We start from the raw sequence: 26473 nt of genomic DNA, 5'->3' as shown, positions 1-26473 counted from the left end.
CAATTATTATTAAGACTCCAGCCAATTGATTTAAAAATAATATATTTATTTATTTATTTTTAATCATTCGAAATCCAGCTGAATCAAGTTGGCTGCCCTTTACTGTCAAGTGACTCACTTTACTTGTCCCTGCACTTTGGAACAAACCTTTGTAACTTTGGAGATCCTAATGCTGCCAAGCACACTGTGGCCAGGGATGACAGAAAGCCGCTCTCTCTTACCTGCTCCAGATGTGGGGTCGGGTTGAAGCCACACATGTTGCACACTTGTATGTGACACTGCGTGCAGGAGTTGTAGTTGGGTGGTTGCCCAGAGCCCACGTTCAGTTCAGTTTTACACAGAGGGCACGTCACTTTGGGCTTCTCCGGTTCCTTGGGCTTGGGTGCCGGCTCCTGCCTTGCTTGCTGTTCTTGTGGCTGATGCTGCGTCTTTTGTTGGGGTGCTTGATGTTGCTGTTGCTGTGGTTTTTGCTGCTGCTGCTGCTGAGCAGGGCCGCTACCAGGCTTTCCCTGGGTGGCTGCTGCCGGAGGTGCCTGGGCTTTGGGGGCAGAAGCAGAACTTGCATCGCTGAACACCACCCTGGAAGCCACCTTGGCAGGAGACGGCTGGGGCGACGCTGTGGGCTGGGGGTCCGCTGAAATGAGAGTGCTAGCTTGATTCAACAGCGAGGCCCCAAACCCAAACAGCTTCCCAGTTATGCCGTCTTGCGCTGGTTCCTGGGGTCCACTGGGCGCCCTGGCCGGGGAGCTTCCGAGAGAGCTTTTGGCCAGTTCCGGATGGGAAGCCGGTTTCGTCGAACTCTGGCTGGGTGCCATCCCTTGGGGGACCCTACTCCCAGGGGGCTCCTGCTTAGCCTGACCCTGGTTGGATGGCCCTCGCTGGGGAGATTGCTCTGATTTTGGTTGGTGAGGAACGGGCCCCCCATGTGGCCCGGTTTGATTGACCGATGTGGGGCCAGCTTGCTTTTGCTGCCCTGGTGCAGGCTGGGAGGGCTGGGCCTGAGGCTTGGCCTGGGTCTGGGGCTGTGGCTGGGGTTTGGCTTGGTGGGAGGGCGAGTGGATCTGCTGCTGGCTCTTGGATTGTGGAGTGGTGATCATGTCAATTCCTAAAGCCCTTTGCATCTGGCAGTTCAGACACAGCCACTCCTGGACCTAGAAAAACAAAATTAGAACAGTGTCTTAATCATCAGCGTTAAAGAACCGCAGTGTGAGAGACCTGCACTGCACCTTATCAATGACTTTCAATATACGCCTGCCCCTCTCTTCCACGTGATGAGCAGAGTGTGCGTGGAAACTCATTCCTTTCTCAATAAGAGATTAAGCCGGCTGACATGACTTACACTTGCAGTACTAGGGAGCAGAGCATCAATGCACTAAGGCTTGTCGGTGTGCACCCATGCCAGCATGACTGCTTTACAAACAAATACTGATCTGCTTTAATTGATTGGGTACTCCTGTGTGTAATGTGCAGGGCAGACTGAATAAACTCAGTGGCAGACCTTGCAAGCCTCATGTCCGGTCCACAATCCTGCCATTTATCAGAGCTGGGGTCAGACAGCCATGCAAACAATGGGAGTTGATGCATTCTGGAATGGTTTAGATAGTCAGGTCTCTCTAAAAGCAAGTACAATGCTCATAAGGGCAATATACTGTATGAGCAACAGAAATATCTTATTAGAGATCAACAAATTACCCCTCTGTGGCAGGCTGGTGAGTGGATAGAGGCCCAGAGAAAGTCTGGAGTTCAAAAAAATAACTATTTTATTATAAACACAAAAACGAAAGGGCACAAGGGCCAAAACAAAGCAATTTAAACACAAAATAAACAAAATAAAGCAAAAATACACTCACAAAAATAAAGGTTTCCAGGCTGGGCAATGCCTTCACTGGATTCAAAACATTCAAAAATCACAAACACCAAAACACCAACCTGCTTCCTCAGCTCCCTCCTCCCAAATGAAAAACAGAGGCCTCCTTTTATGTCAGGTGGCTGGGCGCTGATTGATCGTTAATTAAACTAATCATCTAATCAACCCCAGCCACCTGAACACAATGAACAAAGGCAGGTAGGGGAATTTAACCCCATCCCTGCCAATTTCTAAAGAGCAGAGCTGTGCTCTGCCACACCCTCTAAAAATGACTCTGCAAAGATGCAGCAGCCAGCTGCAGTGTTTGTATATCGTTTTGTTTTGTTTATGTTGTTCAGTAATTTGTGAGTCGCAAAAGGTGACGAAGGGGATTAGATGTTGAATATATGAATATATGTTGAATGCATGTTAATTTATATCAATGGATTTCGCTCTGACCTGTCTGTCAACGATCCTGAAAGCCCTGTGAAAACCACTTGGATATATTCTGCATTCTAGGGCTCGTACGTGTCAGGTACTCAACCAAAACCAGGGACCAAGAGGTACATAAGAGACAGCAGGGTGTCAATTAAAACATCATTAAATGAACATTGAACTGGGGTGATTGTTAAAGCTGTGTACGAATCAAATGCACATTACCCAGACGATCCATCTCAGTCCCCACGAGCCCCTCTGTGCATTTCAATCAGCGACAGGTAAATTAGCCTCAGTTCCCTGGAGGTTAATAAAACATAATAGCTGTTCCAGAAACCCTTTAGCGGGATAACACTGTGTATGAAAGTGACATTAAATGGACTGTGGACCTCAGATCTCACTGGTCTTAATAGGCACATCGGCATCAGGAATAGCCATGAATTCAAGCTTAATAACTCCTTAATGCAGTTGATATAGTACAACGTCGCTACACTGTTCACAATACTGTTCTTTTACATTAGAATAAAGTACCTAATATACTGCTATGTACATTAGGTACTTTATACTCCAGCTAGATCAAATGTGATCCCAAGTATTTTATCCTAGTTGCACCTCACCTTAAATTGTATCTTTCTGACATTCTTTTGTTTGTTTGAGACAATGATTTCATGTCACTAGTACAGATTAAAAAAAAGACGAAGTGTGAGCTACGAATATAATTGTACCCTGGATATAGAACCCGCAATAATCCAGGATCCAGGAAAAAGACAGGGTTAAACCGATTCAGTATGTTACTGAACAAACAGTAAAGCCTCACTGTATGTAGAGAAATTAATACTTTATTAAATTACAAAGAGAGGCATTCCTTCCTTGGCCTAATTATTCTGTGTGGGAATCTCTGACACACTTAATACTGGGATAGCTTGTAACTATTGTACAGCACACAGACGAGGCCGGCGCACATTATCTTAATAAATACGTCAAAGCTCTGTTTCACTGGGGTTCACCACTGGACGGATATTCTAGAGTATCAGTAAGGAATATCAGACATGTGGCCTGTAGCCCTAACCCTGCTTCATCTCTCCGTATCTACCCCTTATTGAGTTGGCGGTATACCTGCTCTGAGTCATAGCAGCACAGCCTGCTGCGCATGCCCTGGGGGGAGGTGTGTTTTTTCTGTTTGCAGCGGTTTAGGGTCGGCAGTGTTTGCGTTTGCAGGTCATCCTGGTGGCTGTAACACAGTCATGGAAAAGGGCAAAGAGGAACATAACTTGATAACATAAGATGCCCAATTGCGTTTGAAGAAGCTGTACGTTAAGGAAATGGAGTACAAGTTACTGGAACACTAAATCTATCCACTCTACCGCTATTCTAGTGACTCCTGCTTCTGCCCTGCTGCCCCAGAGTGTCCCATTCTACCCACTGCTGTCCAGTGTTTGAAATACCCCACAATGGAGGCTGGCTTTCAGTTTTTTATTTTATTTTTTTCACTGCAGATCATTTTTTTGTACTTATGTTGTCGGCAGTGGTGTGACGAGGGTATATGCAGGTAAATAGCTTCTACTCTCCTGCGATATTTCAAACCCTGGGTTAAAGACAAGATATTTTAATGGTGAGAGTCTCTGTGTTGTGTTGCTGAGAGCTCTCAGTCAGAACTGTGAGCAGGGGGGGGGGCGTGGCCACTTGACTGCAGGTTGCGTTTGTGTGTGTGAGTGTTCTGTAATTGGTTGTTTACGTTCTGTCAATGTTCTATTGTTAGGCCCACTGGACCGGCAAGGCTGTGCTAGGAGCCTTCATCACAGCCTGCGAAAGGACACTCACAGAACTGTTCAAGTGAAGCGCACTGTCGGGTCTGTGACTGTTCACCTGAGAGGGGAAATAACTGTATGGGGGGGGGGGGGGGGTTGTTGGCTGAGGGCCAATCCAATAACAATGTATCTGTTCATCTATAGCTGTTCAATCTGCTCAACTCCACCACACAGGGGAGCTTACCCATTTTTATATTTGGTTTTGCTTTGGTGACACAAAAGCTCCATAGGGGAGCCAGCAGAGTGTAATGTTAGTACCTGGATTTAATTCCACATTTTCTCTTCAGTGAGTGGCTGGATAATGCATTTGAAAAGCTTTTTCAGTTGACAGGTGGCGTGTATGGTGTGGTGTACACCAAATATATTATTTTATTATTATATTATTATTATTATTATTATTATTATTATTATTATTTATTTATTTATTATTATTATTTATTTATTTTATTATGTATTAATTAATTAATTTATTTATTAGCAGACGCCTTTACCCAGAGCGACTTACAGTTTGTATACAAAAAAATACATATCAAGAATTACAGTACAATTAAGAGCAAGACACAAAATACAATGACTTCAGTCCTAATAAGAGCAAATACAAAACACAGTGTGATTTGATATTGGCGCAGTTCAAGAGCAGATAACAGTGTTGATAGTTACATCAGGGTTAGATACGAGTGCAAGTGAAATACAACATACAGCAGAGTGAGTTACGTGCAGGATTAAATACAGTAAAATATGGAGCAGATATGTAATGAAGATCTTGGGTACCTATCGATTTGATATGGCAAGCATATAAATATTATAAAGGGTCATTTTTTTTTAAGTAAGAGCAGCAGCCGTACTGTTTGATTCTCTGTTAACTGCAGCCATCTGCAAATCCAGAGAAACATTCTCAAGTGCTGTGAGTTGCCTTCGGAAAATGTTAATTCTGCGATCGCACTGTACAGCACTGTCTCAATTAAGCACAGGTCACCCTAATAGGCAAACCCTTTGTTCCTTAGTCTGTGTGCATGCCTGTCATGGTAAAACATAACAGCTAGCAATTTAAATGCCAAGTGCTTTTGAAATACCATTAGCCCTTTTTGTTTTCGGCCATGCCAGCTCACTGCCAGAATTTGAAAAAACTGCTCTTCTCTTCTGGAGCGTAGGAAGACCATCTGTGTTGGAAACAGCACAGATTATTCAAAAACAAAACATTTTATGAATATATATATAAAAGATTTTGCCATGAAAGGACTCAAAGGCTAGGTAGACTTGGTGGAGCTGCTCTAGATGACAGAATTTTTAACCACTTGCACTTTTCAAGAACATACTCCCTTCATTGCCCTTCTGAAGTATTTACAGTACGGGGAAGAAGTGTGTTGGGAATACTTGATACCCTCTGTATTGGCATAACATCTGACTTTATATCTCTTTATAATCCCATGAGATGCATGAGTTTGTTAAAGAGTTTGCATTGAAAATCTCTGGTAAGCCTATCTCTAGTAACTGTAATCTGCAAATTGCAATTAAAAAATACTTTGCAGTTCCTTTCATAGATCCTGGAAAGTGTTACCAGTCCACACTGCTGCCAACCCAACCCCCAACTCCATCCCATTCAAATGCTGGTACTAATCAATTGTATTGACCGGCATTACGTGATTAAAACCTGGGTCAGCAAAAACTCATTCCTGCTTGAGCCTTTGGAGTTGGACATCTGTATTAAGAAGTAAATTCAAAAGCACACCCTCCTGTCTTGAGACTGCTGTGTACTCTGCTTTTATAAGAACACAGCTCTTGGCCAATCAAATGCTCATCATTTTTTAAACCAATAAATCAAAGTTAGACGTGTCAGGGAAGGAATGCTTTAAGCACATTATATCTTGTCCTCTTAATTATCTTTTAATTATCAGCATCCTATTGGCTTACAGCAGAACTTGACCATTATAAACCATTGACAACAGCAATGCCCAACAGGACCCTGCTGGCAAAGATCAATAAAAAGACAAAAATAAATATCCTACCACTAACTTCCCGAATATTAAATGATTGTCTTTTACTCTTTCTGACTATCTTGATACATGTCATAAACTGACTGAGGACTGAGGTGGGAACCTCCCCAACTCCTACAGCTTGTTGTACAGTCTGCTTTCTTGTTGTCCCTAATGCAAATGCAACGTTGCACTTGTAAAAATGCATACACAATATTCTGCCTTAGTTAAGCACTTCAAAATGAAGAGCACAGACCCAACAGCTCCGGCTTTCATGGCGACTATAGCGTGTGCTTCTGCTTTAGTGTTAATCTCCAGGGGCGGGAGCACTGCATCATACATCCCGTCACAAGTTCTAGAATGTGCCAGTTCCCTGTAGGAATTGTGCCTGCAATTATTAATAAGACCAGACTTCAGACTTTCCATAAATTAACAAAGGCAATCAACACCAGCAAAACACTCCGGCGCTGGTGCTGATTGCATTCAAGACCTAAATTTAAACTGCAAACCGTCTGCAACCACCATGAAGCTTGTACTTCTGAATAATGATTAACTTTATAAGACCAGTAAGTGCAGCACAGCTGTTGTGCAAGTCCTCTTCCACATGCAACTTTGTGGTTGTTTTCTTTCCTAAAGGTGATCTGCAGAGGTACAGAGAACCTACACAGCTTTAGGGTTTGTCTCACAGGTACCTGCAATCACATCTCCACATGCACAGTTCTGCTGCCGATCGGTAAATGCAAATTGCAATAGAGTGGCCTTAATTCTGTGGTAAGAGTGTAGAAAATGAAAAGCTTTAATACCTAAAACTAATTCTTCATGTACATTGGGAGAGTATAAAAAAATACCAAGACAAGGCATTTTCAGTATGGTACATATTACATTCAGTACCCCAAACAAGTCACTGATTTCAATAGCAGATTGCTAATTGCTTCTTCTTGTATGTGGAACAGGTGGTACTGTATATAGACCCAGGAGGGTAAGGAAGGGTCCATAGCAATATCCAGTCTGTCAGTGCACTGTCGTTTGACTAACTGGTTCTGTTTTTATTTTTTTCAAGGATGGCTGATCAACCATGAGGCAGAAGAGACAAAAGTACAGTAGTGAGGGAGTGAAATACTTCAGTGCTCATTTAAACTGTATTCTGGTGGGAGAAAGCAGGAAAGGGGTTAGGACTGAAAAAAACAAAACCTGTTTGCCAGCATGATGCAACAAATCTTGTTTGATAAAAGATCAATAATCAATCTGCTATGTACTATATTCTGAGCTGTTTTTATCGCTGTCAATGCATTTTAAATGTTTAAGTATTATCCCTTATAAAATTTTACCACGGGATTTTTGCAATCCATTTTTTCAGTTTTCCCATGCTTTTCCCATGGCTAGCCTATGCATTTACCAGAGCTTACCCTTGTTTGCAATGTTTATTAATATGATTTATCACACCTTACATTTCATTACAGTGCTTACCTATGCTTTCAGGATGGTTTATTACACATTGCTACGCTTTCACGGTTTTACTTGATCAATTTAATTGGAATAGCTGTTATTTCAAAAACATTAGTCTGGAATTCATTACAAATATATTGCCGCCAACGGCATCAAGTTATCTGTGTAAATAGCAAATGTATGTTGAATATAAAAAAACATATTGCAAATGTATGAGGTTTTATTTTAATTCCTGTTGATTTGCAGCCCTTGGTTTTAAAGCTTATTTCAATGGAATCTGAATCTCATGTTACCAAACGTACTAAATCACCTTGACTCACCTTCTCAAGGCATATCAGTAACCCAGTGTATACGCACACAGCACACACACTACCATCAGAAAAAAATATTTCAATGTGTCTGAAAATAGCCAACTTCCTCCTTCCACCAGTGCCATTAGTTTTTAGATGAAAGCCTTGCCCTTTGGTGATATTTAGACTGATGTGCTAGAAACAAGTCCTAGGGATAGAGTCAGCTTTCAGTCTTTTCTTTCATTAAGCCTGAGCACACAAGCACAGAAGATGAGTTGTGCATGCATGCTTTAAGTTGATCTGACATGTTTTTTAAGCGTGGTTTCAAAGTTTTCATTCTGTCCTCTCCACGTACACACTTGCACTGCCCTGCCCATGTACCACATTGCTGTAGAGTTGTTAAAAAATCCTCAAGACTTTAAATAGAGTGATGCACCACACTCTGTAATGGCAACATCTATATAAATTCGTTTTTTTTTATATCAGGACCATAAATATATAAAATAAAATAATAATAATTGAGCTAACGAATTGAAGAATAAGGATGAGGCTCCGTGAATCTGCCTGCTCCCGCACTGCTGCGTTCATTGACTCCACAGTATTTAAGTTGCACTTTAAGCAACGTTAGCAAGGCAGTAGACAGCAGACAGTAATTCCTGTCCCTGTATTGCATACCATCAAGACACAGATTCCATCGGGAGTCTAAGCATAAAGACCACCTGTCTATAAATACACTGCGCTCTAATACTTTCAGACTTCTCCTGAGAGCTGTCATTATAAACTGCTTTGGCTGTATTATTATAGATAACGCCATAATTTCATAAATCATAATTGCCGCACACTTCCATTTGCTTCATGTATGTAGATCGAGAAAGAAAAAGACAAACAATTCGACTGCATGGTTTACTTTTAAATGTTAAGTGAAACTTTACGCGGTTGAGGAATCTCATTTTCTACTACCACTGATAAGTTTAAACTGTCACCATCTTTATCATTATTGATGACTTGATTCACTGGCGTTCTATAGAAAATAATAATTGATTTTAATTTCTCGTCATTCATTGTGGTGTTACAGAATTTAGCAGAGCATTCTACTGAAGCTTATCCAGGTAAATTGCACTGCCTGTACTTGTGCTTACACTTGTACAGAAAATGTTTCAATACATGAACTCTGCAGGGAGATGAACAACATGCAGCTCTGCCAAACAAGGCCTTTTTGGTTGCTGCGTTTCAATCACGTTCAGTAATCAGCCAAACAAGTGCTGAGCAAAGTCAGGTCACTAGACTCCATATCACCAAAGTACTGTATAGCAGTCCAGACCTGATATAATAGAGGAGCAAGGGGAAAACAAAACGACAAACCAACCAGAGTGGACCCCGGTGAACGACGACTAACACACACTGTGGAGGAGTTCGAAGCTGCTAACCCTCTTTAAATGCTGTGTGGGCAGGGAATGGCTATTGCTTTGTTGTGTGTGTGTGTATATATATATATATATATATATATATATTTTTTTTTTTTTTTGGTTTGATCTAAAGCATGCTCACTCTCTGAAGCTGCCTGGCCAGTATATGGGATGCACAGAAACAACAGTGCTCTCTCTGGAACTAAAGGTGGTGATCGCTGCTGGCTTTATTTATATTAGTCCAGTCAAGTTCAAAAGCCAGTCTCTCTGCGGCAGAGGCTGCACTACAGTATCCTACAGATTAGTCTTTCTTTTTTCTTTGACTTTATTAATGTCTTTCTTTGTAATACTATTTATCTGTATAACATACAAGTAATTAAAGTATATTGTAATACAAGGATACACTATTGCTGTTTTTGTTTTCAATACGGTATCTGTATTTTTCTTTTATAGAATTGTGTTTTTGTGCTTCTTATCATCAGATTTTAATTGCATAGTAATCACATTACAAATACAAGAAAACTGGTTGACTTTCATTTTTTGTACTTAAATAAATACCACATGCCATTAAAAAGAAAGAGTTGCCCATATACTCCTGTTAATGGGCTGGAATTACATTGGCTTTATGGTCAATCAAAATATCATTTTGAGGATAAAGAGAGGCAGTGAGAGTGGAAAGTCTCAACAGTGGGGTGCAGCAGTAACCCCAGGTGTTCTGAAGCAAGCTCAGTGGGTTCTGTCCAATCCATAAGAGGAGACAGGTCCTCTCTCCTCACATGTCATCAGAAAGACTAACGTCAAGAGGAAAAGCACATGGCGTGTGTCAGAGGCAGAGATGCAGATCTCATTGTATCCTGGCACCCACAACGTATACGCCAGCCCCAACCGCCAAGGTTATTTTTAGCCCTGAAATTTCAAAACATACTGCCCTGTCAGCACATGTGCCAGGATAAGTCTGGGGCATCCCAACCCAGCACTGCTACTCTACATTACTAATCTGCATTTATCCATATTACCAAGAATCATTAAAATACACCCTGGTATATTGACATCTAAGTAATAGGTTGGTGACAAGTGTTAGTGTAAAAAGTGAGCGTAATTTAAACAGAATTCATAGTAACCTACAGCAGTTTACAGACTTAACACAAAAAAAGAGCTCTTATGATGCTCATCCATAAATGGAACCACAGAAGATGCAGATCAGAACAATAAAAGTCAAGAGCCCTAGTAAAGGTGGCTCCTGACACAACTCACAGCCTGTGACCTTTACATTTCCTTTGTTTCTTTCCAGTTCCTAACCTACAACTCAACTAAGTCTCATGCCCATGATCCACGACTACATTTCACATTTATAGAATGAACTCGGTTGGAATTTTATTAATATGATAATTAGTTCTTATTCTCTGTAATAATTGTTATATGTGTAGAGTTTATGTTCAAATGTAACACTTATAAAGCTTAAAAATATGGTAAACAGTAATTTACCACCATTTCAACATTATTATGAGATAATTAAAATTAAACAATAACAAACAAGGAAATAGCCATTACTCAGTGTTCAAGGTTCATATTACATTGTAGACCGATATACAACATTGCCACAACTTAAAAACATCTTAGTTTACAGCTGATGGCCTAATACAGAATGAAAGTAATATTTACCACGTCTGAACGAATTCTCTCAGCCAAATTAGAATGGTGCTTGCTGGTTGAGGAAAACGCAATGAACTACTCTCTCACTATGCTTTATATAGCCTCTGTCTCAGCCGCTGGGTGTGGATGCTGTTTGGGTGCGGTTACCTTCAGGGACTGACATTCCTACTCTTCTGTCCTTGGCCTTCACCTGTATATGATAATGCAAGTTCTCTACAGAGCCAATGCCCGGGGTGCACAGCCTCCCACGCAGCCTCGATTGGTCATTCACACTTGGTTATTCAAAGCAGAGGTTTTTACAAATGAATAATTGTAACAATGTGTTTTCAAACACATACACACACGTTATGCAAAGTAAATGTTATCATTAGAATATAGAAAACTAAGCTTGAAAAGATCTCTTAACTGGGGTCATGGAGTGACATTTAGATCAAAGCTAAGGTTGCTGTTTCATTAAAAAAGAAAAAAAATGGAAAGACACAGATGGAAAGACACAGAGGGATTATTCATGCAGCAGTTTATTTGCATAATGCTTCGGGTAGTACAGCTCCTGCCTGCTTTGTAATGGGCTAAAGGGAATTCATTTGGCCTTAGTTTGCAATGGTGGGTGCTATCCGTATTCTTTTTACTGAGACACCTCAGTGCATCAGCAATCAAACAGCAGTCAGGAAAGCTGTTTGGCTTGACCAAGCTTACTTCTGAGCTAATGCAGAGATGGGGGCCACAGAGAGGGGTCAAACCTTTCAGTGACGGGATGCAGTATTACTACAAGACAAATAGGAAAAACAAAATGAATGAGGACTGGACCCTGAGACAATTTTTTAAAATGTTTTGTGTTATTATTATTTCCAAATCAGAGCCATCTAATTTCCTGAACCATGGCAGAGTCTTTGTAAATTGCAGTGGTTACAGCAGAATCTCTAGACTTTGCACAGTAGAGCTTTAATCCATTGTCACAGGCAAAGCTCTGCATGGCTGGTTACATGCCTCTGATGGTTTAAAAAAATACTATAAGTAACAGTGGGATTTAATGTCCAGGCGATGGAAAGAATAAAGCATCGTATTATACTGTACATAACATCTTCAAATTCAGTCAAAACACAAGCAACACAATAAAATGACAGCAGTCAGCATTCAAGTACAAATGGTTACAAGTTAATTGCAGTCACTCTATCAGCCGGCAATTAAAAACATATAACATGCAACACGTATACCTGCATACATGTGCCTCAGACGTGAACACAGACAACACAGGCGCACGTACGTACCCCCCACCTCTCTCTCTCTCTCTCTCTCTCTCTCTCTCTCTCTCTCTCTGCACTACCCCTCCCTGTTCTCCACTGAGCCTGTCGAATGAGTTGCTGATCAGGGCACTTTGTGACAGTGGATTTGAAATGCAGATTCCCATCTGCTTTAAATGGGGCCAGCCAAGATCAGAAGAACTTACTTCAGTGAAGCTCAAATGGCAAACCAGATATTGAGATTTGAAGATATTTATACTATCCAGTCATGTATCACTAACGTCAGAAGCTGCTCAGTTGCATTCCCGCGGGTCGTCTGCAGACTCTTCATTGGGAACCGGCTCTTTGTTTAACGTTTCTTATCTCTGTCTTCAAATTGAAGTTGAGGCTTTTTACTGAGAAAATATGAGCCGCTGCAAAGTAAAACTTTCATCATGAATTCATTTATTTGATTTCATCCAAAGAAAACCCATCAAGCTGAATTATCCCTTTTAAACGGCTGTCAGGAATGACAAATTGCACTCTTATTACACTTCCTAAAACAGGTATATTAAATGCATTGTAGTTGCATTGTAATTACATTGCACTGTACTTACATTGTAATCGCAACATCCTATAACTGAAAGGATAACTGATAAATATGAATGCATGGTTTATAGTCATTCATTTAAAGTGGCGATTACAGATTTCAAACACAACACCTAGTTAATTGAAATGAAAAAACAAAACCAATAAAGACTATTAAGAACACTTATATTATTTTCTATTTTCTGGCATCTCCATGTATGGACTACGTTTCCATATTTTCCAGACACCATTAGGTACTGGAGTCTGACAAATTATATTGATTTAACAGTTAGAGAAACCTGCACAGCAATATTTAGTGTGAAAATTCATCAAGTGGTCAACCCCCCTTCCCGGCTGAAACTGATACAAGCAAATGAGAAAAGTGTACAGCAGGGAATGCAAGAAGACTGGCCTGAAACAAGCTGGAGACTGGCCCGAAACAAGCTGGAGACTGGCCTGAAACAAGCTGAAGACTGGCCTGAAACAAGCTGGAGACTGGCCTGAAACAAGCTGGAGACTGGCCTGAAACAAGCTGGAGACTGGCCTGAAACAAGCTGAAGACTGGCCTGAAACAAGCTGGAGACTGGCCTGAAACAAGCTGGAGACTGGCCTGAAACAAGCTGAAGACTGGCCTGAAACAAGCTGGAGACTGGCCTGAAACAAGCTGAAGACTGGCCTGAAACAAGCTGGAGACTGGCCTGAAACAAGCTGAAGACTGGCCTGAAACAAGCTGAAGACTGGCCTGAAACAAGCTGAAGACTGGTCTGAAACAAGCTGAAGACTGGCCGGAAACAAGCTGAAGACTGGTCTGAAACAAGCTGAAGACTGGCCTGAAACAAGCTGGAGACTGGCCTGAAACAAGCTGGAGACTGGCCTGAAACAAGCTGGAGACTGGTCTGAAACAAGCTGGAGACTGGCCTGAAACAAGCTGAAGACTGGCCTGAAACAAGCTGGAGACTGGCCTGAAACAAGCTGAAGACTGGCCTGAAACAAGCTGGAGACTGGCCTGAAACAAGCTGGAGACTGGCCTGAAACAAGCTGGAGACTGGCCTGAAACAAGCTGGAGACTGGCCTGAAACAAGCTGGAGACTGGCCTGAAACAAGCTGAAGACTGGTCTGAAACAAGCTGGAGACTGGCCTGAAACAAGCTGGAGACTGGTCTGAAACAAGCTGGAGACTGGCCTGAAACAAGCTGAAGACTGGCCTGAAACAAGCTGGAGACTGGTCTGAAACAAGCTGAAGACTGGCCTGAAACAAGCTGAAGACTGGCCTGAAACAAGCTGGAGGCTGGTCTGAAACAAGCTGGAGACTGGCCTGAAACAAGCTGAAGACTGGCTGGAAACAAGCTGGAGACTGGCCTGAAACAAGCTGAAGACTGGCTGGAAACAAGCTGGAGACTGGTCTGAAACAAGCTGAAGACTGGCTGGAAACAAGCTGGAGACTGGTCTGAAACAAGCTGGAGACTGGTCTGAAACAAGCTGGAGACTGGTCTGAAACAAGCTGAAGACTGGCTGGAAACAAGCTGGAGACTGGTCTGAAACAAGCTGGAGACTGGCCTGAAACAAGCTGTCTCTAAATCAGGGAGCAGTCCGTGGGGCGTGGTGATGCACCAGCACAGCATGAAGACTTTGCAGTGGATCGACATGAGAAAGCCTCCTTACAAAACATCTGCAAGGAATCATTTGAGATTCCACAGTACCTATTCAAGTTTGTTTTTTATCACTGCGCAAGATTCCTCTCTGTTCTCTCTGTAAAATATTTTCTTGGAAAAGGTTTAAATGAATTATTCCTTGTGTTACCATCACCAGAGCTGCCCTTGTGCAGTTAAAGTGCAAGTTTTTTTTTTTTTTTTTTTTTTTTTTAAAGTCTGTGATTCATATCACACACAAACATGTTCAGATGCAACCTTAACAAAATACGAACTCCACGTTTATCCACGTTTTCATATTTTGTATCTGGTGGGAAGAAAGAAAGCTCTGGTGAGCCCTTAAGAGTTCTTTAAACTACTTCAACCAAAGAGAAAGAAAAACAAATACAAGGTACATTTTTTATTAGTCTCTTATTAAGTCACAGCAGAGGGACTGTCCTGTAAGTTAAACTCTTAACAAACCAGGACAGGCATCTTGACAAATGGTGCTGGCTACCGATTGCTCCATGCTTTTATTTATAGCTCCTTTAGGGAGGCTGACAAATGGATTGTGATTCTTGCTGACTAGTTAGTTAACACACATAAAAAAATCAACAGTCATCTTCAAAGCGACAGTTAATTGATGACCTACAGCGGGCAGAAAAACAGTCAGTAAACTCCAACCTCCAAAACATGCAAAAACTCATTTTTTAGGTCTTGTGACCTTAAGATGGAGGATTACTAAATGTAGTGTCTTTTAAATCATGTTTCAGGTCATTGGAGAGCTCCCATTCTACCCACAGAGCTTAATTATTACTGGGGGTTTAAATGCCCTAGATTAATGGCAGCTTTGAAAAGCAAGAGACAGATCATTTCATACAAAATCTGTACCAATCTGAAAATCACCCAAACAGACATGCATACTGTATTTACAAACACACCTGCTTTTTTCAGAGTTATTATTGAAGTCTTAGGCTCAATGCTATATGCAATACACAAAGTGGATGCCACACACAGTTTGGGTGAAATATACTGCATCATTACGATCAACACATACTGCATAATACAGCAAGGATTTTGAATATAGGCGATAATGTCTGTTACTCATATTTCATACTTCTAAGTATGTAAAAGCGAGAGATGAACTAAAATCAATTTTAAAGTTAAGTACACATCGCACAAAGCGTGTTTAACTTGCTTGAAAACATACTATATATATATATATATATATATATATATATATATATATATATATATATATATAGTAAAACATAACTTTTTGAACTGTTCATATATCGATTTATTTTCTTAGTAAAAATATGTTTTTTAATTTATAAGGGATTTAATCTTCGAAAAAAATGTACTTAACCATCTTGGAAAACAATCTGATTATTAGCTGGGGATCAAATCTGTAGTTAAAGACTTTTTCAAAACAGTTTGTCTCTGAGTCACAGAGGGAGCAAGCGCTACTATCAACAGAGCACAAATTAAAACAATTCAACCAATAGCAAATAACAACTGTAGTATTGATTGTTTTTTTTAAAAACAAAAAAAAAACACTTTGCAGTATATTGATAATCAAGGATAAACAAATTACTACTGCTTGCATGTTAATGGCAGTGCAAATGGGTTTCAATAAAATGGTCTCCATGCAGAGCATTGCAAATGGTCTCCAAATTGACTGACAGAGAGTGCTCTTAATGGTAAGCTGGCATTGATATGGAATTGGACAAAATTAAAGAAGTCAGTTCACTGCACAAATAAACAGTATAAATGAAAATCATGTTGGGTAACTTCAAATAATGGCCGCAAATTCATAATACATTCTGGCTGAATATCACAGGAATAACATCTGAATATCTTGTGCTCTTCCTCTGAGCTCTGAAGTGATTCATTTCTGTATTCAGTGAGAATGCACCTGAATATCTTGTGCTCTGCCTCTGAGCTCTGAAGTAATTAATTTCTGCATTCAGTGAGAATGCACCTCGGTACAATGCATGTTTTATGCATGTTTGCTCAATTTAGGACACCTGGACAAGCAAACACTATGCTATGAAGGCTTCTCAGCTCTGTTCCCCATGAGAAAGCAGAGAGAGAAGCCAGCAATCAATAATCTCACGCCAACACTTCTGCCAGAAACACATTAACAAACTAACAAACACAATATATTGTATAGGGAGGGTGCAGGGGTCAGGCTGTGCTTCCATGCTTTCCTCCATTCCAGTGAGCTGGGAATAGGAACCTGGTGTTAAGCTATGGAGGGCTGTAACAGTAGAGCATGCCGCTGGCCTCTTCTCACTGCTGTACACTGGCCTTTTCCCTTACCAACTACACAATTCAAACAACTGTTCTAGAATGCAAAAGCAAGCAGAATGGAAATATGGGGCAGAATGGAATGGACAATGTTGTCTTAGAACAAAAAAGAACCAGGGGGGCATGACTGAATCTTTAAAATCTTAAATGGAATTGATATAGTTAACCCATAAGGTACAGCAACCAGGACCAGAGGACACAGCTGGAAACTAAGTGGAGATAGACATAGGACAGAGAGAAGGAGACACTTCTTCATATAGAGAGTAGTGAGGGTATGGAATGGGTTCCCTTGTCATGCTTCTGAAGCAGAATCACTTAGATCCTTTAAGACACACCTTGACAAAGCTCTGAGATGAATCAGCTATTAGGAACTGGACGAGCACAGATGGCCCAACTGCTGTTCTATTGTTTGTAAATTATCTTATGTTCTTATTGTATAGTTCACTGAAATAAGAGGCAGCTTTACATAGCACTGTTCTACCAATGCTGCCATTAGCTCAGAAAGCATCAGAGAATAAGTACTCATTTCCAGTCCTTATACTGGAGTAATACAACAGAGTAAAGCTTACCAAGCACTCCTTTGATGTATCTCAAAACATTTTATAAGGTACCACACAATTTCACAACTGTGCAATATATAACAAGCATTTTCATGGTACAGTCAGAGCTGCTGAAAATGCCAGAACATTATAATCATCTTTATAGTCTAGCAGAATTGTAACCAAAATACAATCTGATGATTATACAGCTCTATTAATTACACCGTGTAACAAATGGTTTTTTTTTTTTTTTTTTGTTCCTGGGTAGTAAGTGTTATTTCCTAATTGCTTATGCCTCAAAAGTATAGAAAATGGCTATTATTCCCCACAAACTTTGCTTTTGTGACCAGGACAGTGATATTTTGAAATTTACCTATTTTCCAGAACATTCCAAATAGATTCAGTGCTGAGTAAACTTGGAGTAACTTCTAGAACTTTCTAGAACTTTCCAGTAATATAAATAGTAGTATAAATACAGGGGCCTTAAGCCCACCAGTTCAGTTTAGTTCCAGCTGCCTAGCAGAGTACGGCTGGGAGGTCATAGGAGACTTCAAAATGGTGGCATTCCTGATGGGTCTCCAAGGCGGTTTTACCAAGTTTCCCTGCTATCTTTGCCTTTGGGACAGCAGAGACACCAAGGCACACTACCACAGGCGGGACTGGCCACAGCGGACCGAGTTCTCTGTGGGGAGGACAACGTCAAGTGGGAGCCACTGGTGGACCCCCGGAAGGTGCTGATGCCACCACTGCACATCAAATTGGGCTTTATGAAACAATTTGTCAGAGCTCTAGATAAGGAGTCGGCAGCCTTCAAGTACCTTCAAGACCCTAAGCTGTCTGAGGCAAAGGTCAAAGCCAGTGTCTTCGTCGGACCACAGATAAAGAAGATCCTGGAGTGCAAAGAATTCCCCAAGAAGCTCACTAGTAAGGAGAAAGCGGCTTGGAACAGCTTTGTCGCAGTGGTTCGGGGCTTCCTGGGCAATCACAAGGCCGAAAACTATGTGGAGCTGGTTGAGACTCTGGTGAAGAACTATGGCACAATGTGCTGTAGGATGTCCCTCAAAGTCCATATCCTTGATGCTCATCTTGATAAATTCAAGGAGAACATGGGAGTGTACTCGAAGGAGCAAGGCAAGCGCTTCCACCAGGATATACTAGACTTTGAACGGCGCTACCAAGGACAGTATAACGAGAACATGATGGGAGACTACATTTGGGGGCTGATTCGTGAAAGTGATTTACAGTATAATCGTAAATCTCGAAAAACTACTTACTTCTAAATCTTTTGTAGTCATTTTTGTATTACTTTAGTATAAATACATGTTAATTTGGATTCATATGTTGTTTTTTTCTGACTTTATGTGAACAAAAAGACACAAATTCGCCCGTTTTCTCATTGGAAATAGCTAAATTTCAAAATATCACTGTCCTGGTCACAAAAGCAAAGTTTGTGGGGAATAATAGCCATTTTCTATACTTTTGAGGCATAAGCAATGAGGAAATAACACTTACTACCCAGGAACAAAAATTGTGTTACATAGCGTTAGCACAAATATATTTTCCACTTCATTTCTGTTCAGCAAACTATGTTTAGACTAATTTAAACCACCTAATACAATTTGCAACATTTCCCAGAAAAGACTGACAGGTTTTAACAAGTGACATAAACACAGTTACGCAGTGCACCAGAACTTACATCTCCTAAGAAACAGATGGAGCTTTCTTAGTCTGGGCAGGGCTGGGGGAGTGTGAATGTTATTTGGATGTAAATAAGTGAAATGCAACATTTTGTGCAAAACATGATTGCTTTTATGATAACATTTTACATTAAGTGTCCCGAATTACTGTCTATTCACACAGTAGTTACCTCGTAAATACATGTGTGTTTACACAATGTCATGATGCATAGTTACAGTGTACACTGTGAAAATCTTTTTGCACGATATACCTAAGTACACAATTGTATCAGAAAAGGGTTTGGCTTAGATCAGTTAGGGTTAGGATCATGTCCTGAAAAAACAGTTATACATTAAGTACATTGTAACTATGTGTCATGACATTGTAATTATGTGTCAGTACACATGTATTTACTAAGTAGTTGCTATGTAAATACACAGTAATTAGACACTCTTAATGTGGGTGAAAAAAGGCAGATTGTACAAGATGTTGCTAGTTCTGGACACCAGTGAGCTTCTGGGTCTTGTTACTCTTAATTCTCTTGTATGAGATTATAATAAATAAAAAAGGCATAAGACTACCTGTGCTTTAAAGGCGATGCTATAAATATACATGCAGCAATTGAATTGAGATTGCTTCTGACAGATCGAACCGCTTCTTGACGGGAACAGTCCTATGTGAGTGATTCTGCTCAGTGCAATGTTACTGTCTCCAGTAAATCCAGGTGTTTGCAGCAGTGCTGGAATTCTACAGATGGAATTCCATTTTCTGAACTCATACCACATTCTGAATCTATAGCTCATTGTGCAGAGCCCAAACTATGTTTCATTTACATCAAATAACGCATAAGTCATTATTCTTACCCATTTCCAAGCCATGTAGTTTCCCTTTCTTTGCCCCAATACAGACATACAATCACTAGCACCCTCTCTGAACAGTAAATAGTCTTCATATCGACACTTATTCAGCCCTGCTTTCTGTATTGCAGGGTCCTGACTCCCTCTATAAATTAGTTATAGAGCTCAATTGAGCTTAAACATGTGTGTGAAAGGTTACCCAGCTTACAAAAGGATTTAAATAAAATAAAAAGCAGGAGTGATACATCATAGTTCAAGGAAGTGCTCAAGGGAATGCTATGCTAAACAGTTACATCTTCAATCCAGACTATAGATGGGAAGTGCAATAAATTAGGCTTCAGATTGATGGATGAAACTACTGTGTCTCAAGGCAAGGTGCTATATAAATGCGAATCGGATCCCTTTGCTCTAGAGTGGGCTGATACAGTACAAGTGTCCGTTGCTGCCTCCGTCACCGAGAGCTGATATTGCTGATTTTTACAGGGTAAGGTTCGGCCAGCACCAGCTTTCAATCTGCTCGGTCAGCTAAAGAAGTCAACTCCCATCAGCTGATAAGGCCGGTTCAACATGCAGAACTTGCTGCACAAAGCTGTCAAAGCTGACAAAGCACTTTCGGTCCCCTGTGGCTCATGTAGTGAAGGCACCACAGCTTTAGAGATCAGGGTGGTTCATATGATCAGGAGCTCATTGGTTAGAAACTTTTGACCAAGTCTTGGCTGGGGGCCCACTGCAAGGGAGCTGTACTCCTGCAGGTTGAGGAGGAGAATAGGCTACGGCATCGCTTCACTGACCTCTACTGTCCTGGCAGATACTTCCCAAGCTGGGCCCGTTCCCACCGGATTCAGAATCTTAGTAAACTCTGTTGCTTAAGAGGCGACTGGCAGCAGGAATGGAGGTTGCCTGATGATTTCCAGCTTATGTATAAACAATTTTTGAATTGATATCACTTGCTTCGTTCATGTGCACATTTTGACATGATTTACCTCTCTGTATTGTCATTGGCAGTGACCTTTTATTCTTGATTAAACTAAATTGCCTTCCATGTACACTGCATGTACGGGTTGCATGTAGCAGAGAGCTGCCCTATGCCAATATAATCAAGATTGTATTAAAATCTGGAATGCCTTAAGATTCTCATTTCCTATTGCCTTTAGACACTCAAGAATAATTCAGAGTAGGGTATACCCTCAGGCAATACAAAATATATTTTCCAAGATAATCTTGATTCATAAACCTGCAACGACCCCTCTGAACCTGTGCCAGAGTGAGCAGGCAGGACAGACAAACCAATCCAAATGCTGAACTTTGGGAGAGGAGTCAGGAACTAATAAAATGTTTCTGATTGAACGGGTTGGATTTTAGAAACTGATGTTAGCAATTCAGAAGGCATTTTGACGGGAAGACCAGATGCAGAACCAATATGTTAAGAAAAATATTGAAGCAATCACAATTGTGTTGAAAAATATACTGCAAGAATACATACAACAGCTTGAAACTAGGGAAGGTAATTTAAACCCTACAGCCTGTTCAGTACCACTGTGAGCCTCACAGCTGCTGCTGTATGCACTCTCATTGAGATATTTAAGGTTTGCTGTGAATCGATTAATGCAGTTTACCAAAATTCACGGGTGGTGGAAGAAAGTGTTGTGGCAATGTGCTGGCCTATAGTACTGTAAGCTGTTCATGATAAAGCTGCCCCAACCGTGCAAGGAACAAAGAAGCATGTTTTAATGCTGATGTCATTCAGATAGCTACACAATTCATATCTGTCTCCTACTGTTATATTGAATAGTACAAGTGGAAAAAAAAGCCTTAACTGGATTCTGAGCTTAAACTGATCTAATGCCTGGATTTTTTTTTTTTTTTTTTTTTCATGTTGTGTGGCCAAGCATCGACAAGGCTGGCTTGAAACTGTGGAAATTAATTCAATTGCATACAAACTCACAAACGTTAAGATACAAAACCGAATCAGACTTTACTTTTCCTTTTTGTTTGTTTGTTGCCTGCATGCCGAAAATTATAAAACAAATGACTTCCCTTCACCTTGTTCCTATTGTAATAAGCGTGCAAGTATTTTAAAAAGGAAATACAATGCTTCTCTTAAAGTGCACAACTCCTGCACACTCTTACTATCCTGATATGATAAAGGGATTTTTTTATTTCTCTCTGACACCAGTAATAAGATTCTGAAAAGTGGTTGCGGTCAGTCACTTATACAGATAGATGGACAATGGTCAGTTTCTCATTGATCTGCGCAGGTTATAGAGCACCTAAGCTACTAGGACCAATGTGAAATTATTATTAATTTCTGAGGCCTCATCATCTCATAACTGACACAGCAATGTGGCATACTGTTTAGCGTCTCTCATATATATATACATAAAATATCTTAACAATTTTCTTATCACTAAACTACTGAATGTAATTTTAACCCATTATTAACCTGCAAGGGTTTACATTGTGGTGCTCAATCCTGTCTAACTTTGCAGCCATGCTATATGCTGTTGCCAGTCTCAAATATGACTCAAACAGCACACTCGTTTTTATGATTGCAAATATATTAGAAGTTGTTTTGGGGCTGAGTCTGGAAGGTTCCAGAGATGGAATTTCACAGTTCATTTTCGACTTTCACAACATTGCACCGTTCTCAAAGGTGATGTCATGCAGACAGCTAGGTGCCAAAGACACTTAAAAAATACACTGGATATAAATAAGCATACCATGTTTACCTTGGAACTAACCAAAGAACTGAGCTTTGAGACTGAGCATTAGCAGTTGTTCTTTAACAGTTCTTAACAATTGTATTATTTTTTTATGGTGATAATAAATAGCAATGGATTTCAAATATTACGGCATCGTAAAAGCATATTGAACGGTTTCCCAGCACGGTGCAAAATTAAAGCTGTATTAACAAGGTGTATTGCTACACATGGTATAAAGTGTTTTACACATATCTGCACACCTTGTTGTAGCACGGTTTCAAACCGGTGCTCCTGATGTGCTGCTGAATCAGGAACACTGCAATCATTATTTTAATTGCATTGTGTTGTCATTGCTGGCTACGCTGTGGTCTCCTAATGGTTTTGCTAAGGTTCTTGGGGTGATCCTCTGGTTCTACGATGTGTTTTTTTTTTTTTTTAACTTTACTGTAGGGAGTGTTTGGATCTTGCTGAAAGCCGCTTGCTTTCGATTGTGTTTAAAGCTGATTCATGAAATTGAGGCTGATGAACATTTTAATGCTTGTTTTAGTGACATGCAGCCACCAGACCACCTGCAATGGCAATTTGCAAGATCACTATCACGGTTAGTGCTTGTCAGTTCAGAACCTCTTAGGACAGATTTTAGAAGATGTTTTTTGTTGATTGTTGGGCAAAACTCTTCAGTTGTATTTAGATGTAATGACTGAGTTCCCTATGCTTTGTACAGTTTTGTATGAAAATTGTATTATGTATATAATGGTAATAACTTGCTTTAGATCCCTATAAGTACTGTTTGCAAGCACTGTACCTACACCTATATATTTGTGTAAAATACTATATGCAGTAATATAAAATCAGTGTGAAATGTCTTGCGCTTTAAATCCAATCTGTATAGAGAACGCATTAAATTCAACGCATAACAGCGGCCCGATTGCTCGGAGCACGACACCAATAAAGCCCTGAAAACAGCAGAATAACCTCTGTGAGTGTTATTAAAGGCATGAGGTCACAGCCGCATGCTAAGATCTCTTGCTGCTGTGACTTCCTCTTTCAGGCTGACTCTGGGGTGATTATATTGTCCCAGCGCTTTAATTCCTCTCGACTGCTTCTTAATATCACACCTCAATGCATAGCTAACTGAGAAAGCCACAGCCACTGCTGACAGTCTAATGGAAATCTTGACATATCTCAGCCATATAGCACGCTGAATCTGGTGACCTGGAAATATGGATGCAATGATTTCTGTTAGATACTAGCTGTATTGTAAACCTCAACAGACATTTACAGGATTTTGAACAGAACTGCAATGTTTTTAAAATGGTTGATGTGTGAGATTAAAAATTTTACAGAAGACATTAGGCGATTACACCACCCACGTAGACATTCAAATTTGACAATATGATTCATTCTAACATTTCATTAAAGTACATTATCAAGCTAAGATGAACCTAGCAAAATAATGAGAGAGTCATTGAGGTTCATCCATTTCTCACTCGCTTTTGGTGTTTAATTCGTGTGGACTTCAACACTTAACAAGGAACACTGTGAATTTTACAGCCGATTAGCAATCACATGACTGCATGCCAATGCAAACGAACAGGTGACACCAATAGCTTACCTGCAGCAAAGAACACATGTGTCTGTTTACTTCATTCTCTTTAGGCAATTTAAAAAGAGTTTGTTAACACCCCCAGTTTAACTGTAGTGTGACAGGGTGCCCACCCCTTGTGTGTGTTTTATTTCTATATTATTATTATCTATTATTATTAATAATAATAATAATAATAATAATAATAATAATAATAATAATAATAATAATAATAATAATAATAGTATATGCAATATTGTGTGTGTATGGGCAGACGAAAACATCCATCATTTCATTTTTGTATGAGACCGACGAAAAGCAGGTCTCGTAAAATGTGATTGGCATGGATGGAGTTGAATCCCCCATCCTAAGTAACTCATGGGAATGTGGCTGGAGCCTTAATGAGGTAATTGTTCATTAGGTAATTAAGGCTCCAGCCACTGTATAAAAGACTCGCTCCGGGCTCAGAGCTGTGAAGAGAGTTGTGAGGAGAATTAAAGAGATTAAGAACGAATGCTACCAGCCAGCGAACAAGGTACTCGTTGTTATAGAATAGATTTATAATTTTGTGTTTGTTTTACTTTGGCCCGTAAAATAAAATGTAGTGGTTTGGCATTGGAACAAAATACATTCAAATTGTCCTATTGTCCTACCAAAGAGAAGAGGGCTGGCATCTTTATAGTGAATGAGCACTTACCTCAGTGAGGTGTGGGTTAGGGTTGAACCCACACTGGTTGCACACGGTGGAGTGGCACTGGGTACAGGTGTTGAAGTTTGGCTGGTTGTGCAGTACTGTCAGATCAGTGGTTTTGCAGAGGGGACACACTTTGCTGCTGGGCATCGGGGCGATCTGGGGCACAGAGTAGGGTGATGTGGGCGTGGTGCAGGGTGAGACCGAGGGTGACTTCCCTGACCTCACGCTGGTGTCCACGTGGAGGGAGTGATGGGGCCCCTGTTGCTGCCCCTGACCTTGCCCTGGCCCCTGGGTCTTCTGTTCTCTGGGACTGTCATGGGCAGCTAGCCGATAGGGCTCGGTGCGCCCTCCACCCCCTGTTCTGCTGTCAGCATAGCCAGCTTGGGATGATGGTTTCGGACCGGCCACAGGGTTAATTTGGTTGGGTCTCTCCGACAGGCTGAAAAAGGAACACAAGAAAAAGAATTAGTTATGACTGTGCCCCAGTTGGGCCAAGCTGTTTAAAGACTGCAAGACAGAGCTATCCTGTTGTCGGTTGAAATCATTTTTTTTTCTGACCTATGACCTCTGAGCTGTCAGTTACCTCGGGGACAACATTAACGACATGGTTAACATAGGAAGTGGGGCAGAGAGAGTATTTAATAGGATCCCAGTAGAGTACCTTTCTCACAGGCACCACTAACTGAGCAAATTGGGGATTGAGGCCAGAAGGAAAATTGGACTGTGGCAGGACAGGAGTTCTGCACATAAAGAGGGTTTTTTTTGTGTAGATGTATACTGTAAATAGTGTGTGTTTTTTTATAATTGTTGTAAATAATTAATGAAGTACCTGACGCTCCTAGGAAAGCCTGCCTGCTGTGTGTGATTGACAACTGTGGATAATCAGCAGGTAGGTCCCGTTTATTCACCTCAGGGCTGCTGCAACTCCAAGGATAATGGATTGAATATCGTCCACACTATCTGGACAGGGAGGCCTGGCTGTGTAATCCTGATCGTCGTGAGTGACCGGGATCAGAAGATAAAGAAAGGGAAATTGCAGACGGCCCTGCTAGTAGTCAGGTTTGCTTATAATTGAGCAGAGAAGATTGGTTCAGGGACTGTAGAGCCCACTAATGTACAGTGAGCGAGGTGTATAAAGCGAGACCTCCATGCCTTAGGGAGTAGCACATGCAATTCACGGCACCTTTATTTTGATCGCTTTTTGTACTGGCCATATTTCCTCAGTGCACTACCATTGTGTGTGTACATGTAAATAAACCTGCGCGCCTGCAGGGCGTGGTAACTTCAACCTCCGTCTCGATCTCCTGCCTATCACTCAGCAGTGAATGCACGCACGATGCCTGTTACATGGACAAAAAGCCATCACACTGAGGAGCAGGGTCCTTGAACATAGCAGGCAGGCTAGGGAGCCACACAGGACGGATAGTGGATGAATAACAACAGCTGGAGGCACAACTGCAGCATCTTTGTTGTGCATTTATTTGAGAACACAGGACAAAACAGGATCCAGTTAGAATAAATCATTATATTATATCCGTACTTAATGCTTTCACACATCAGAGACGGTTCCCACTTCCAGGTGTTATCTTTCACGTTACACGCCCAAGGGCTGAAGCATTCTCTCCTGAATACAGTCATTCAAAAGGGGCAGAGCTGAAACACATACACACTTAATAGGCCACATTCTGCTACCGCAGAATCGTCAAGCTTCTTTCCCACTTGTTCTTAACCCTTACAAAGACAGCATGAACTGCATGAGCACGTAAGCTGTGTACTGTACTGCTGGTCAGTGTTGGCAGCAGGGGATGCGGTGA

The 26473-nt window shown here is 40.9% G+C and overlaps 1 protein-coding gene across 1 annotated transcript in view; it reads right to left on the bottom strand.

The window, feature by feature from the left end:
- Positions 1–26473, bottom strand: part of LOC121298145 (protein bassoon-like) — a 120287-nt gene that overhangs the window by 82433 nt on the left and 11381 nt on the right. The window contains 2 exon segments of the mRNA XM_041225014.1: positions 222–1151; positions 24663–25098. Of these exon segments, the coding sequence (XP_041080948.1) occupies positions 222–1151; positions 24663–25098 (1366 nt within the window).

This window comes from Polyodon spathula, chromosome 23 (assembly GCF_017654505.1).
Source record: "Polyodon spathula isolate WHYD16114869_AA chromosome 23, ASM1765450v1, whole genome shotgun sequence".
Taxonomy (NCBI): Eukaryota; Metazoa; Chordata; class Actinopteri; order Acipenseriformes; family Polyodontidae; genus Polyodon; species Polyodon spathula.
This window is presented reverse-complemented; position numbering and strand designations above follow the sequence as displayed.